The 15,552-nt window shown below is 44.2% G+C and overlaps 1 protein-coding gene across 1 annotated transcript in view; it reads right to left on the bottom strand.

The window, feature by feature from the left end:
• The window catches only part of LOC132998081 (serine/threonine-protein kinase BRSK2-like), an 87,393-nt gene that overhangs the window by 12,234 nt on the left and 59,607 nt on the right, over nt 1–15,552 (bottom strand). Inside the window, exons 6-15 of the mRNA XM_061067571.1 lie at nt 14,612–14,645; nt 13,812–13,880; nt 11,701–11,847; nt 11,213–11,244; nt 10,393–10,557; nt 10,058–10,155; nt 9,331–9,484; nt 6,847–6,906; nt 3,724–3,784; nt 168–831 (exon numbers count right to left, since the gene is read on the bottom strand). Coding sequence (XP_060923554.1) covers nt 168–831; nt 3,724–3,784; nt 6,847–6,906; nt 9,331–9,484; nt 10,058–10,155; nt 10,393–10,557; nt 11,213–11,244; nt 11,701–11,847; nt 13,812–13,880; nt 14,612–14,645 — 1,484 coding nt within the window. The remainder of the gene's footprint in view (nt 1–167; nt 832–3,723; nt 3,785–6,846; nt 6,907–9,330; nt 9,485–10,057; nt 10,156–10,392; nt 10,558–11,212; nt 11,245–11,700; nt 11,848–13,811; nt 13,881–14,611; nt 14,646–15,552) is intronic.

Raw genomic sequence — 15,552 nt, 5'->3', positions numbered from 1 at the left:
GTGTGTGTTAGATAATGTGTGTGTTACTGTGTGTGTCACTTTGTGTGTTAGATAATGTGTGTGTTACTGTGTGTGTTACTGTGTGTGTGTTACTGTGTGTGTCACTGTGTGTGTTAGATAATGTGTGTGTTACTGTGTGTGTGTTACTGTGCTCCCCCCCCCACTACCTTGCATCTTCCGGCGGTGGAACCGCGGCGAGCCCAGGAAGCTGTTCTTGATGGAGTTGAGACGCGTCCTCCACGGCATGCCGCCGATGGAGGGGCTGGGCGGGGGGGTGGGGCTGGGCGTGCCGGCCGGGCTGTCCTTGGGCGTGTGCACCGGCGTGCCTCGGGGGGTGGGGAGGGGGCTGCCTCTCGGGGAGGGGTGGGGGGTCACCTGCGTGATGGGGACAGATTTGGCGTGGTGGTCAGGGTGGAGGTGGTGGCGGCGGAGCGGCGACATGGGGGGCACGGGGGAGAGGGAGAGGGGGATGGAGAGTTTGGGGGGCACGGTGAGGGGGGGGTGGCGTCTCACCCGGGGGCTGCACGGGACGCAGGGCGCCAGCGGCGTGCAGGGCGTGGAGGGCTCAGATTTGGGGGTGGGGGGGGGCTGGGCGGAGTGGGGGAGCGGGTTGGACCGGGTGGTCTGCAGGGGCTTCTCAGACGCTCGGGGTTTGGCCGGGAGCGTCTGGGTGCGGGGGGGCATGAGGGGCGAGCCCGTCCTCGGGTGGGAGGAGCCGGGCGTGCGAGGCCCCGCCCCGTTGAGGCGGACCTCGAGGGAGTGGGTGGGGCTACAGTTGGGGGACTGACACAGGTCCGGGGACTGGGGGGGGATGAAGAACCGACGGGTGGGCTGCGATCGGTCATGCACCCGTGTGACGTGACAGCAGCGTCAGCCAATGAGAAGCCAGAGGAACAGCACAGCCCATAAAAGGTCATGCCCATAAAAAAAGAACAGAGCAGGAAAAAGAAAAGAGGAGCGATTGGATGAGTGGAGAGGTGGAGCAGGCAGGAAGTGGTGAAGGTGCAGAAAGAAAGAAAAACAGAACATGCCATTAGCACAGTGAGCAGCCAATCAGGAGGCAGCAGTGAGCAGCCAATCAGGAGGCAGCAGTGAGCAGCCAATCAGGAGGCAGCAGTGAGCAGCCAATCAGGAGGCAGCAGTGGAGCCACAGCAGGGATGCACCGCGTCGCCATGGAGACGCAGACACTGATCTCACTGATTAATAAACTTATTCAACAGGTTTCGTTCTACATGAAAATTATTAAAATTAGAAAACAAGAAGTTTAATTATTTACACTTTAACTCAGTTTGTTCTCAAAGGTTTAAAACTAAAACTAACAAGAATCACTAGTTAATGAACAATGTTCTGTGTTGACTTAAAATCAAATTGGAAATATAAATAAAATATGTTTCCTTTTGTTAACAGATACCGATACTAATATAAGAGACCAAAATCTCTCTCTCTCTCTCTGTATATATATATATATTTATTCTTTTTTATAAAGAACTATAAATGAAACAAAAATGCAAACATATAAAACTTAAAATACTAAAAAATCTTTCTTCATATTTTTATCATTCAATCGATACATTTATCAGATTCTGATTATTACAAATTTAAATAACATATATACAATAAATTATCAATTATGCCTGACTTTAATCTAGTTTACACAGACACACACACACACACACACACACACACACACACACACACACACACACACACACACACACACACACACACACACACACACACACACACACACACACACACACACACACACACACACACACACACACACACACACACGTCGGTGCATCCCTTATTCACCAGCGAGTGAACCAGCTACAAAGCTAATCATATTAGCTTCACCTTCTGGGAGAGTAGCCTGAGAGCATGCACTGTGCTGGTGCACGTGCACGGTGCTGGTGCACGAGGCTGTGGAATGAATGAGCAGTGAAGCAGCGACCTCTTCATGACGAGAGGCGACGCCGTCAAGTGATCAGGAAAAGTTTGAGTTTCACAAACTTATGGAACACATTCTTGTTTTCTATCAGATCACGAAACGAGATTCAACCAAGAACAACTCGACAAAGATTCGTCTTTAACAACACGTCTTAACTATTTATGGAAACAATGTTATTTTGTGTTTGTTATTGTATTAAAACACTTATCCACGTCTACACTGTGTTTTTTCATGTTGTAAATATCGTTGTGTTGTTGTTGTGTTGCTCTTCCTCACATGTGGAGCTCGCTGAGGTTTCTACCTTTTCTCCTGTTAAACGTTTTCTTTTTGTGAACGTAAACTAAACAGTTGGAATTTAATTTGGTTTGACTTGAGCTCTTTGACCCATTTTCACGAAGGTGCAAAGGAAGGTTTTTTATTCGAGTTTGTGCGACACAAAACTTCACAAACACAAACCTCACGAGCATGAAAGAAGATTTCCAGTTTGTGTAGTTTGATGAATCTGATTTTGAGAAGTTTCTTGCATGAAGCCTGAAGACTTTTCATCAACAGTTCATCATGAAACAGGATTTGAAATCAGACAGGACGAGATTCTCTGAGAGTAAAACCAGGAGAAGAGACTTTGTGTAGACTTTGTGTAGACTTTGTGTAGACTTTGTGTAGACTTTGTGTAGCTGCAGGAGCTCAGAGTTCAGGTTGCACAGCTGCAGTTTGATTTGCAGCATCGACCTCTCTGCCTCTGCAGCCCGGTGATGGATCACTTCCTGCTCTAACCTGCACAGGAACCTGTTCCGTGTGGACATTAAATCACCGGATCTCATCTCCGGGTCGGACTTTGGCCTCCGACGGATCCGGTCTCACTTCATCTGAAGCCGTGTGACGCACGGCGCCGCCCTGCTGGTCGGCCGTGACCTTGGTGCTGACGCTTCATCTCCTGATTCTCTCCGTGAACATTCACATCGTCATCAAGTTAATAACGACGCTTTATTTCATTATACAGGCAATAAAGAAAAACCCAACCTGATGTTTACATATTAGTTTTAATAGTAAATACAATTATTTTATCTACTGTTTTTTATTTTTTTATTGTTAAAAAACAGAGTTTTGACAATACTTGTATTATTTATTTGTTATTTTAATTATTATCGTGTTTTTATTTTAGCATTTCTCTATTGTCACTCCACAATTGACTCTTTCTGATATAACAGAGTTTTCTAATCCACATATGAGGACCCTCTCAATAAAACCCATGGTAATTGAACAGTAACACTCTCAATATGATGAGTGTTCCTAATAAACTGGTAACTGGGTATATGTATAGTTTATAAATAGTTGTGTTTTACTGTGAAAACGTCTGTAAACTCCGGTGCTGTTTCATTTCTTTCTTTCTTCCAATATTACAACCTCATTCTTGATATCACAGATTCTTCCTCCCTTTCACTTTCCCTCATACTCGATTGTATAAAATAGATTTATTAATGAACAAGACTTATGTAATAAATCTATAAGTGTGAGAATTTTTTATTTAGATTCCTGAGAGACGGACAAACTCACGGTTTCGTCCTTTAATGAGATTCGTTGACAGTAAATGTAAAACGACCTTTTCATGATGAGTCACTAGCTCTCTGTGCGTCACACGGCTGCTGATGAAGAGTGTGAATGAGCTGCTGATGAAGCTGAGGTGAAGGATTTCTGATGTGAGGGTGGAAACAAACCAGCCGGTGAGGTGCATTGTGGGAAAACCATCATGGTGGGCGGGACGGACACTTACCCGGGGGCTGCTGAGAGGACTGGTGGACAGACCGGAGGACGCTCCGCTGATGGACCGCGATCTACACACACACAGACACACACAGATCAATATCCACGGGCTGAACAGTGATTTATAAACACACACACACTCGGCTCTGCACGACAACACGCGGACACACAACATGTACACACACATAGAAGTGAGAAGTGAGAACAGTCTTGTGTTTTTGCAGATTTCACACGTCTTCATTCTGCTGCTTTTACAAAACTTCTGTTTGTCACACGACGGCTGAAACATCCTCATGTGAAAAACACACTTGTATGAAAAGATTGTGTTAAATTGTGTAAAGTTGTGTTAAATTCATCAGCACAGTTTCTCTTTTCTTCTCCTCGTGAGCTTTTTCATTTTTCATTTACGTGTCATTAACTTTCATATCTCGCTCCTCTTTGTCTGTTTCTAAATGTCGCCTCTTTCTGCATCAATCCACACACACACACACTCACGCACACACATACACACACACACACACACACACACACACACACACACACACACACACACACACACCACACACAATACAGGCCTGCCGACGTCTTTGTAGACTTTAGGATTTAATTGCCCATAGACAATTTGGTTTTGTTGTAAGTGAAAAATGAAAACAGTAAATCATACTTAAACATGCTTGACGACACACACACGCACACACACACACACACACACACACACACACACACACACACACACACACACGCGCACACACACACACACACGCCAGACACACTGTTATTGTCATGAGACCCTCCTCTTCTTTTCCATCTGTTCTCTCCCAAATAGGATAAAATAGAAATAAACTTTCTGATCAACAAAGTTTTTACAGCATCAGATATTATGTAAATATAAGTTATTTTATTTTATTAATTTGTATTTTATTGTATTTTATTCTTTCACATAAAGTCTTGTCGACCGGATTGTGACGATCTAATGTCGTCTAATGTCGTCTGTTGTCGCACACTTCACAGACGACACTCTGATTAACACACAACTCGTTAACTGGGACACATCCTGTCCACGATCAGGAAGCCGGGGCCGGCTCGTCTTTGAATCCCAAAATTAATTCTGGTCTTATCAGTGTGAATGTGTGTTGAAGAGGGAGAATGACCCCCCCGCCCCCCCCCCAGATGACGAGGGAGATAAAGGCCGTTCAGTGGCAGATGAAGGTTTGTTTTACATCTCGTCTTTGTTCTGCATCAGCAATTAATTTATGTTAATCAGCGTCCAGGACGAAGATCCAGACCGAGAAAGGTCGAAAAACAAGACTATGTACACACACACACACACACACACACACACACACACACACACACACACACACACACACACACACACACACTGAGGAGGGGAGATGGAAAGAAAGCAGAAAAGTTGACTCCTCCCGGCCCCTGAGGGCGGAGTCAACCCGATGTTTACATCCTGGTGTTTTATGTCCAGACGACATTTTATCTCTATTAACACTGCATACTGCATATGAAGGCAGATCTATTAAAATCATGTGTTCCGCCTCTTTCTCTCTCCACACAGATCAAAGCTGCTCAAACGTGATTGGTCAAACTAGAGACGGAAACCAGAAGCTTCCAAGCTACAGACTCAGTTTATTCACATGAAGAAGAATCTGTTTGTAGAGTTTTAGTAACAGCCGTTTTGGTTTTGTTTAAACCAGAAGGGACCATATTTGGAGGAGCAGGGGGTGGAGCCTGACTGAGAGCTAGAAGACACGCCCACCTCCACCTGCCACCTGCACCCATTGGACGGTACTATCTGTCAATCACTCTGTTTGAAGAAGACTTGAAGCTAGAGACTGAGACAGAAACTCCTGAATGTTTCCTGACGTTTTGAAGTGAGAAGTAGAGTCACTTTCTACAGACTTCTATAGGAACTACCAGAGGAGTCGCCCCCTGCTGGTCAGTGCTCAGAAGACGGTTCAAACTTCAGTTTTTATCGACAGTCTTTGCGGCCGAGGGAGAAGATCTGGTCAGACTCTGATCGGGTCAGAATCAGATTCTTCTGGATCTGATCAGGTGACAGGAATCTGATGCCTGCATCTTCACAGTTTGGTCACGGATTCATCCTGAATCTGAGAAGGCTGTCCCTCTCTGAAGACAAGTTGTTCCCATAGATCAGCTGTTTGCAGCCTGGACGTCTCATTCTGCCTCATGAGTCGTCTGACACTAAGAATCTAAAACATAGACGTTAAGAAACGTGTAGCGTCAAAGTTCAACTCTAAAGATGCTAACATTACACCTAAGATCGGAAAGGACTCAAACAACATCAGCTGCATCAAACCAAGCGCTCATTTACACCACAGGATAGAACAGATAGAAGATAGAACACGATCTGCAGCTGACACGTGAAACTTAGAAACAGTTTGTGTTTTTAGTGTCACTGGTTTGTTGCTGTTGCATTTTGTGTCGTTTGAGGAAATAAATAAATACAAAATGTCTCTAGAGTTTAATAATTAGACAGGACGAGATAACAATGACTGTACATAACGACGGGCAACGTTAGAGTAAAAACCAAAACCTATAGATCGCCCCCTGGCTGCAGTATAGCTCGTAAACCTCCTCCATGTTAGCAGATGGGACATGGACCAAACACAAAATAAAAGTAGACGCTAAGTAAATGTTTGTTAGTTCATGTTTCTGATCAGTTTGGTTTTAATAGTTATTTGATTGTATAAAAATGGAAATGGAGACGTGTCTTTATTTAGAGTCTATTCTTTAAAGAGTCTATACATTGTGCTTTCCTGGTGCATGCTGGGAGTTTCTCAGTGACTGTCTGAGTGGACACGTTTGAAGATGAAATTTAGAGTCGTCCTCCTTTTGTTGTTATACTTTCACTTTTTACTCTTCTAACGTTTCATCTCCGTTAGAAGAGATGCAAATGTAAAGGACAGATTTCAGTTTGTTAAGAGTTAAATTCCAACAGAAAGAAAGAAAACATGCTACATTGAAAAGTGAAGGACGAATGAAGAGTCAGAGTCGGTGCAGAAAACCAAAGTAAAGGATGGAAAGAAAGAAAGAAAGGAGGAAATGGACGTGACTGTAAACGAAGTGAGGGATGAAGGCGGAGGGAGCAGACCAATACCTTTCCTCCTTGCTGCAGTTAGCGTTTGTGATATCCAAGCTTTTACTGAAAACAGATTTGCTAAAAAGGGGCAGACAGAAAAATGAGGAGACAGACAGAGAGGCAGTCACGTCAGGGGAATCCTACTACCCAGCATGCAACAGTCAAAACAAAAACAAACCTTAGCTTGTAACAAATTCACCACGAACCAAAAAAATCCATCACCACGAAAACAAAGAGCAACAAAGATCCTGAAACATGCACAGGAGCACGAAGCGGGGGGGGGGAGTGCGTTCGTGGGTCATGCTCCAGGCAGCGACTCGCTCACTCGCCCGCTCGCTGGAGAGAGAGAAACGTGTTCACGCCTCTCATGTTCAGTTTAAAAACCCTCGGAGACGAGACACCAGCAGCTGAACTGTGACAAACACAAAACCAGGTCCGGTCTCCCGGAGCAGGAACATGTGGAGGTGGAGAGAAGGTTCCATCCTCACGAGGATCAGAGGCGTTACCATCGAGAGACCGAAGATAGAGAGTGTACAGAAACCTTTTTCTTTTTTTTTACCATAACGTCAAAATTTCTAATGATAAAGATTCAAACTGATCCAAGGAAACAGGAAAAAGATCCGTCGCACTTTATCAAAGCTGAGCAGCCTTCATACCAGGCCTCGTGCATCCACCTCCCTACGTATCCCAGGATGCACTCTGCTGCAGGAATGACTCACTCGCACATTTTTCATATCAAGTTAAACTTTGGTGAGACACAGATTTAGTCTCCAGAAGCAGCTGCAGAGTGAGCGCTCCTCACCTTCACACCGCTCTCTCTCTCTCTCTCTCGGATACGACTTGTTTTCGATTGGCTGAGCTTCTCTTAACTCACGGTTTACGCAACACAAGCAGAACAACACAACAGAACCACAACATCAGCCCATTGAAAGTGACTGAGCAGCTTTTCTGTTGAAGCCTCTGACGCTGTGAATAAAGATGGACGACGTGACTGAGGCCGAATCTCTTGGAGCGCCCCCTGGCTGCAGTGGAGGTCATACTCACCTCCTCCTTGTCAGCAGATGGGACACGAACCAAACTAGACGTTAAATAAATGTTTGTCAAAGATGGTTTCTGTCGTTTATGTTTCTGATCAGTTTGATTTTATTATCAGATGATATGAAATCGGGCTGAGACGTGATGATTGACAGCTGCCACTCACTCCAGGATCACTGCTGCTTCCAGGACGTGGAGATGAGTCGTCCATCTTTATATACAATAAGAAAATGATCTTCTGTCATGATTCTGCAGATTATTTATTATTTAACAGCAGCTCATGCTCTGTATTTTCTTGATAATTAACTGAGACGTTAACGATCGGATTCAGGCCGAAGGCTCGACACAGTTTCTCCCTTTGTGTCGACTCGTTTAAAGCAACGTCATCTTTTAGCTCACGACCTAAAACCTTTGTTGTTTTATTCATTTGATCACTGAGTTTTCAATCCTCACATCGTAATGTTTAGCTGCTCTACTTTAACCCCAGTCCTAAATACTTATCTTCAGAAGTTCATATTCTGTAAATAGGCTTTTTTAAATTATCTTTCATAAACTATCTTTTTTTAATGATCTTTTATAAATGATCTTTTAAAATGCCTTAACTGAAAAAACTGTCATGATTCATACAAACATCTTTTCCCATGAAATTCAGTGAAAATGCCCAAAAGAGAAGAATCATTATTTGTGGTTCAGTGTCACAAAGGAACAGATTATTTACAAACCTCTGCTGTTCCTGCACCAGACACATGTCGGGTTCCCAGCCGTTCACCCTGGATGTTGTGTGTGTCCTGAGCGCATGCTACATGCACACACTTTACACACACAACGCACAAAGCTCAAAGTCCCGTTCATGCAGAGCAGCAGCTGATTTTTTCCACCAGAGCAAAGAACGTGTGGAGAGTCTGAAGTTCACGTTAGTGCTCTTATATGATGTTTACACTTAAAACATCCGGAGCCAACAGGCGGGAAGGATGTGTCAGGTATTTAACTGCGGAGCTGAGGTTAAATACATCACAACTCACGACAATAATCATCGAATACACTTTGAACAACACACAAGAGTTGTGTCTCAGTTCAGCGGCTGCGTCCTGCGGAGAACCCGTCTACGCAGCCGACTTCCTGTTGCGCAACCGGCTTGTCCCGCAGCTACAGGCGTCGCCTAGCAACAAAGCTACGGAGGAAAACGATCTTCGGCTGTTTAAAGATTTAGACACGTGTCCCGTTGACTGCTCGGTTGAGTATTTACATTTAGAAAACAAACACATTTGTCGGAGCCTTTGAATCGGGACCCGACAAATGTGTTTGTTTTTAAATGTAAATACGTCGCAGTGATGTCATCGTTGTACGACTTAGCCGGCGGAGGGCGTGGCCTCTGAACCGGGACACAGCGACCCCCCGACTGAGCCGTGTGTGTCGGTCGGTGTCGTCCATGCTGGTGAACCACACGTGCAGATTCCCGTCTCTTACCTCTGTCCGTGCGCCGCCATGTCGAGGGCCCGTCGGACCGGGAGAGGAGACCCCCCCTCCGTGACGCTCAGCACCTCCATGGACTTCCTCTCCGGTCTCCGTTTGCCGTGACGACTCAGCATCGGCGAGTCCACGCGCTTCCTGGGTGGGTCGGCTGAGCGAGGGGTCGGGGTGAGGCCAGGGGTCAAAGGTCACACGAGGGATCAGCGGGGGAAACCGGTCAGGAAAGAAACATCCACAGAATTAGCGATTTAAGAAATTTAATCTTGTTTTTTTGCTGAACAAAGATGAGTTGAGATAAATGAAAACAGAGAAGAAGAATTAAAAAATTATGTTTTATGTTCGCAAAACATTGCAATGGAGATACTTTCAAAAAAGGTCACTGGGACATTGAACGAAGGGAACACGCAACATATGTAAACAGGAATATGAACGGAATATTCCATTAGCAACTTATGTAAACATCATAATCAAAATAATGTTTAATAGTCAGATTGTTGGTGTCCATGGTAACGAGTTCTCTATGAACAATTCAGTCTTATAGGCAAAAATAATGTGGACAATGCGCAAGTAATTCTAACTGAATACCTGGAAATGTACATTTAAAATTCATTTTGACGAAACTTTGCTTTTGTTTTAAAATGCAAGTGAAGTTTGGATTTGTGTAAAATCCAGAACCCGACCCGCACAGAGTGTCTCCGGGTGAGTTCAGCTGGACTGGACCTACCGATCTCGCTCCTCGGAGGCAGGTTCTGGTCCTCCTGGCTCGGGTACCGCTCCTTACGGTCCAGGAGCAGGAAGTAGATCATCTTCTCCTGGTTGTCCCTGAGGAGAGAGGACAGACGTCGGTTGAGAGCGGGACGATGCTCCATCATCACCCGACGTTTTAAATGAAAGAATTCATCAAAGTGACAAACTCTGAGCCGACTCATAGATTTCTCAGCCCCCCCCCTCATCAGCTCCTTCCTTCTCCGTCCCCATCGCTGTAATCTGCTTCCTCTGCTGGTTTTATCACCCTTCTACCCTCCACCCTTCCTCCCTCTGCTCCTCTTCCTCACTCACTCCTCAGACAGCAGGTCTTTGGCCAGTTTGTCCTTGTCCCTGAAGCAGCCCAGCGAGTGCATGCTCTCCAGGACGTCCGGGTCGATCTCCTCGGCCGCAGCCAGCGTCCTGATGGCCACCTTCCTGGGGACGGGCTGCTCGGGCTCCGGCTCGTTCTTTCCAGCTCTGCAACACAACACATGTGAATAACTGACGCGCCGGGGCAGAGAGTTTGAGACTCTCAGCTCAACATGTCAATAACATGCTAATAACATGTTAATAACATGCTAATAAGCATGCTTATAACATGTTAATAACATGCTAATAACATGTTAATAACAGGTCCGACAGGTCAAAAACAATCAATATTTGGACCAATCGGACAAAAACCTTTCTGGACTGTTGAATAATTCTAAAACACGTGGTTCAGAGCTGCTTTTAATTTATCATTAATGATTTTATATTTCTGAATATTTACTTTCTCTGTCTTTTAATGATGATAATCGTCTTTGAGCATTTTCAAAAACTGAATATAAATAAAGGTATGAACTGTTTCGGACCCGTCTGATCGTCTGACTGATTTTTGACCTGACTCTCCGTTTTTACTTTGGTGAGTAAATCGATATTATCAGTGACAGAAATGATGGAAATCCACAGAAATAAGACATGAAGTGTAATAAACCAGATTGAATGGAAAAAGAACCAAATCAGTTTGGGTTGAATGTTAAAGTCACTGACAGATTTCTGCTCTTAACCCAGAGACAGTAAATGAATAACGACGACTAACGGACAGACACACACACACACACACACACACATATATATATACTAATATACTTACAGGTACCACGTGTGCTTCTGGATCTGATCCAACTGGAAAGAAATCAGAGGAAATGAACATTAACGACTCCAATCGTTAAACAAGTTAAACAAGATGGTTTCTATTCCTTTTCTGCATGAAACAGGAAGTTGTTTGTCACGTCCACTGTCCTCAGTTTCACCTGAGTTCGTTTTCAGACGTGAACAATGAATCAGTTTCAAGTGTGATCTGCAGCAGGATGTTTCCAAAAATAACTTCAAGTTCAAATAGCTGCAGACACAACATCAGTGAAATCACATTATTATTTTTGTAATGTTTCTATTCCGAGACCAAAACAGATCCTGAGATGAAACGGTTTTATTCCGGGCGCAGTGACTTCAGGAAGCGTCACAGAGTAACTCAGCTAAATATATCCTCAGGCCCTGAAGCAACAGCAGCAGACGGTGGAAATGCAAAGTGAGTCGAGGTCTCCTGAGGATAGACCTCGGCCCTTCTGGGTGTGAACTCACCGTGAGCCTCTTGCCGGCGTCCACTTCGATCATCCCGCGCAGGAGGTTCTGACAGTCCGGAGGGATGAAGTGAGGCATGTGGAAAACTCCCAGCTTCACCTTCTCCAGAAGATTCCTCAGGTTGTCGTCGTCAAACGGGAGAGCGCCCTGCACGAGGAGAAAGAGGACAAGTCAACCAAACGCTTTCTACTGGTTCAATGGTTTCACAAGATTCACCGGTAAACTGTTTCCTGCTCAGTTCCAACATCGTCCACCAAAAATAAACAGATGGTTTATTTATTTTTATTTTTTATTTTTTTTTTTACTCAGATCACTACTATGCACAATAATATTCAACACTTTACATCTATATTTATATCATGGTCACTTATAATGGTTACATTGCAATATTTATATTTTCCTTTATACTATCTTGTAGTATTATTTATATTATGGTCACTTACTTTTAATTATTTTTTCTGTATCATGGTCACTACTGTTGCAATATTACTTATAATACTTTTGTTTTCATTACAATAACACTTACATCATTCCACTTTCTCCCCAGTACCTGCTTTTGCACAGTGTCTGTTTTGCAGGTTGTTTTTGTTTTCTGTATATTTTTACTCTCATTATGTGTAGTTTAGTAGTGTATATATTTTGATCTTTCTTTTTTATTGTTGCTTCGGCACTGTTATTTAAATTCTGTTTTTCTCTTTTTGCTGTAACAAGTGAATTTCCCCGTTGTGTGGATAAATAAAGAAATCTAATCTAATCTAATTAAGATCTCTTTGATTCTCGATGCAGACGTAGAACACCAGCAGCACGTTGAGGTTCCACCTGAAGATCTGTTCACCGAAACAACACATTTCTCTTTATTCAATAAGGAACCAACTTGATATTCCTCCTCCAGTGAAGCTGTTTTCAAACCTTGTTTCCAGGTCTCGGAGGCTCGACGGGATCAGAATGATCAGACACTTTCAACAGCACATTTCTGAACATGTGGCCAACGACCTTCAATGGAGCCGAATGTTTAAAAGAAGGAAATTCTCGCTCGACGGAGGAATGAGAGAGAAGGTCAGGGGGGGGATTGGGGGGGGGGGGGGACTCTGAGTGTATCTGTACTTAAATCAGTGGCAGTTGAGGAGAGATGTGAAGCCGCTGAGCTCACAGGGCATAAAATCAAACCTGTGACATTTGAAAACATGACACACGCTTCAAGCTGCTCGTACAAGTCACTGACGTCCCGTTGTCATGGAGACGACCTGTCAGGTGTCAAGAGACGGACGCGTGAGAGACGCAGCTTCAGTCATCAGAGCCGGAGACGATGAGATGTGTCTTCACAGGACGTCCGTGTCACACGCTCCGTCACATGATCACAGACACGTCTTCATGTCACTGCAGCTTCATGGAGCTGCTGCATGACGAGTCAGATCCAAGTGGTCATTCAAATATTATCATAAATAATATTTATAAATATATAAAGGGTGAATGTTTGCTTCTTCAGGTGAGAGGACGAATGACCCAGAGCCACACGTCTTCAAATATGTTTCTTTTCTTTAACACCAGATCCCACTTTGGTAATTTAGCTTGTTGAGCAAATAATATGTTTCCAACTTGAGATGATTAATTTTTTCATTTGGCAAATTTCAAGAATTATACAATTTGTTACGGGCGACAGGAGCGATTTATTTCAGCTCTGATTTAATTTATAATGTGGTTTTAATTTTTCAACGACACACAACATGTTTCCAGAATCTCGTGTTTAATTTAACTCCGTGAGGTAAATGTCAGACTCAGAAACACACGAGTCTCCGAACAGTCCGGAGGTCGTGACCTTCACCAACGAGCTCTGATTGGCTGCTGACCTGGACGTGATGGTGATAAACATTTCTCTGAACCTTCTCTGCACTGCTTCACATGAAGAGAGTTCATTCAGTGTCGATAGTGAAACCTCAGCCACAGAAACACTTCATCAGAGACAGTGAGAATCTAAACGTCTGAAACACAAAGTCCAGTCGAGTCCAAACAGAAAGTTTGTGACTTCAGAGTTTAGATCCCGAGCTTCCTGAGCAGGAATCTCAATCTGTTTCCTCCACTTCAAGGAACAAGGTCACTTGGTGTTCACTCACCACTAGAAGAGCAAACAGGATGACTCCACAGCTCCAGGCGTCTGCTCTCCTCCCGTCGTACTTCTCCCCCTGGTGGACACACAGGAGACGTTAGAGTAGAAAACATAAAGTCAAACTGCTCTTAATGGAAAAATCCTACACGATGACATCAGCCATTTCTGATTCTGTCTGCACAGTGCGAGTTATTTATGGAGGAAGTGTTTGCCTCGTCTGGAGGTGAAGATCTGGACCACAGGGACTTCCTGTCAGCAGGATTTACTGTGAAATAACTCGCTTTCTAAATATTGATATTAATTGCACAAAGAATAATTCACAGATCTTGATGACAGGAATACATAAATAATATTTAGAGGACTGATATTTGTGTGTGATTTAACCGAGCTGGACTGAGTGATGTTCTAGTTGGTTCTACATCCTGAGAAGATCTGACTGAAGCTCAGCATCAGTAAAGAATGAAAAGCATCATTATTCAGTTTGGGCTGAAGGATGAAAACTGACACAAGGAAAATACACGTGAATGTATTTTAACCCAGGGCAGGAGGAGGAGGAGGAGGAGGAGGAGGAGGAGGAGGAGGAGGAGGAGGAGGAGGAGGAGAAAAGGAGGAGGAGGAGGAAGAGGAGGAGGAGGAGAAGGAGGAGGAGCAGGAGGAGCACGATGAAAGAAGTGATGTAAGAGATTCTGATCAGAGCTGCTGTTACTGTATGAAAGAGAGAGAGAGAGAGAGAGAGAGAGAGAGAAAGAGAGAGAGAGAGAGAGAGAGAGAGAGAGAAAGAGAGAGAGACAGAGAGAGAGCACTTACCCTGATCACCTCTGGGCAGGCGTAATGTGGAGATCTGTAAGAGAGGAAAAGAGGCAAACAGGCCGTTATGATGCTGGAAAGACTCACAACACCACACACACACACACACACACACACACACACACACACACACACACACACACACACACACACACACGATGATGATGATTCTCTGAGGAGATGAAAACATTTTTAAATATTTAAACGAGGAGAAAAGAGAAGCCAAGAGAACGTAAAACTGAGATTGAATCCAGAAGCTTCAGTCTCTAGTAATGAGCCTTGAAAACAGAAAAACAGAATCACTGTTCAATCTGTTCTCACATGAGCAGGTGAAAAGAGGCTGGAGCTAAAGCAATGTGGTGATCGTGCTCCTTGACAAGAAGAAGAGCAGAGAAACACTCCAGTTGAAGCTCCGCCTCCGACCAGGAGCAAACCATTTGTTCTGTTGGAGTCAAACAAACTAGAGACGGAGCAAAAGAGGACGAACGTCAAAGTGGAACCAGTGACATGTCACGACTGGAGCCACAAAGTTAACACACTTAGTAGATCCATAATGAGACACACACACACACACATGGTGATCACACTGGAGGGAACACACACTCCATCACTGACACCATCACACTTAACGATGTTAATGTTTGTGAATCCAGTCGATTGGAACCGTTCACGCACTCTCGTGTCCAAACACATTAACAACAAACTCATTACGCGTCTTTGTCTCTAATGAATTCCATTAACGTCACAGGAAGTGCAGCAAGACATTTGACTTGTTACTCGTGCGAGACATTTCACAAAAAGTGTCTCTGACGTGTGGAAGACAAACGGACCTGGACGGACAGGAGACGTTATGCCTCTGGGGACTGGGAGTTAAAAACTATGAGGACCTGGACACTGACATCACATCACTATGTCTCCCTGTGTCTCTATGTGTCTCACTG

This window comes from Limanda limanda, chromosome 3, assembly GCF_963576545.1.
Source record: "Limanda limanda chromosome 3, fLimLim1.1, whole genome shotgun sequence".
NCBI classification, from domain to species: Eukaryota; Metazoa; Chordata; class Actinopteri; order Pleuronectiformes; family Pleuronectidae; genus Limanda; species Limanda limanda.
This window is presented reverse-complemented; position numbering and strand designations above follow the sequence as displayed.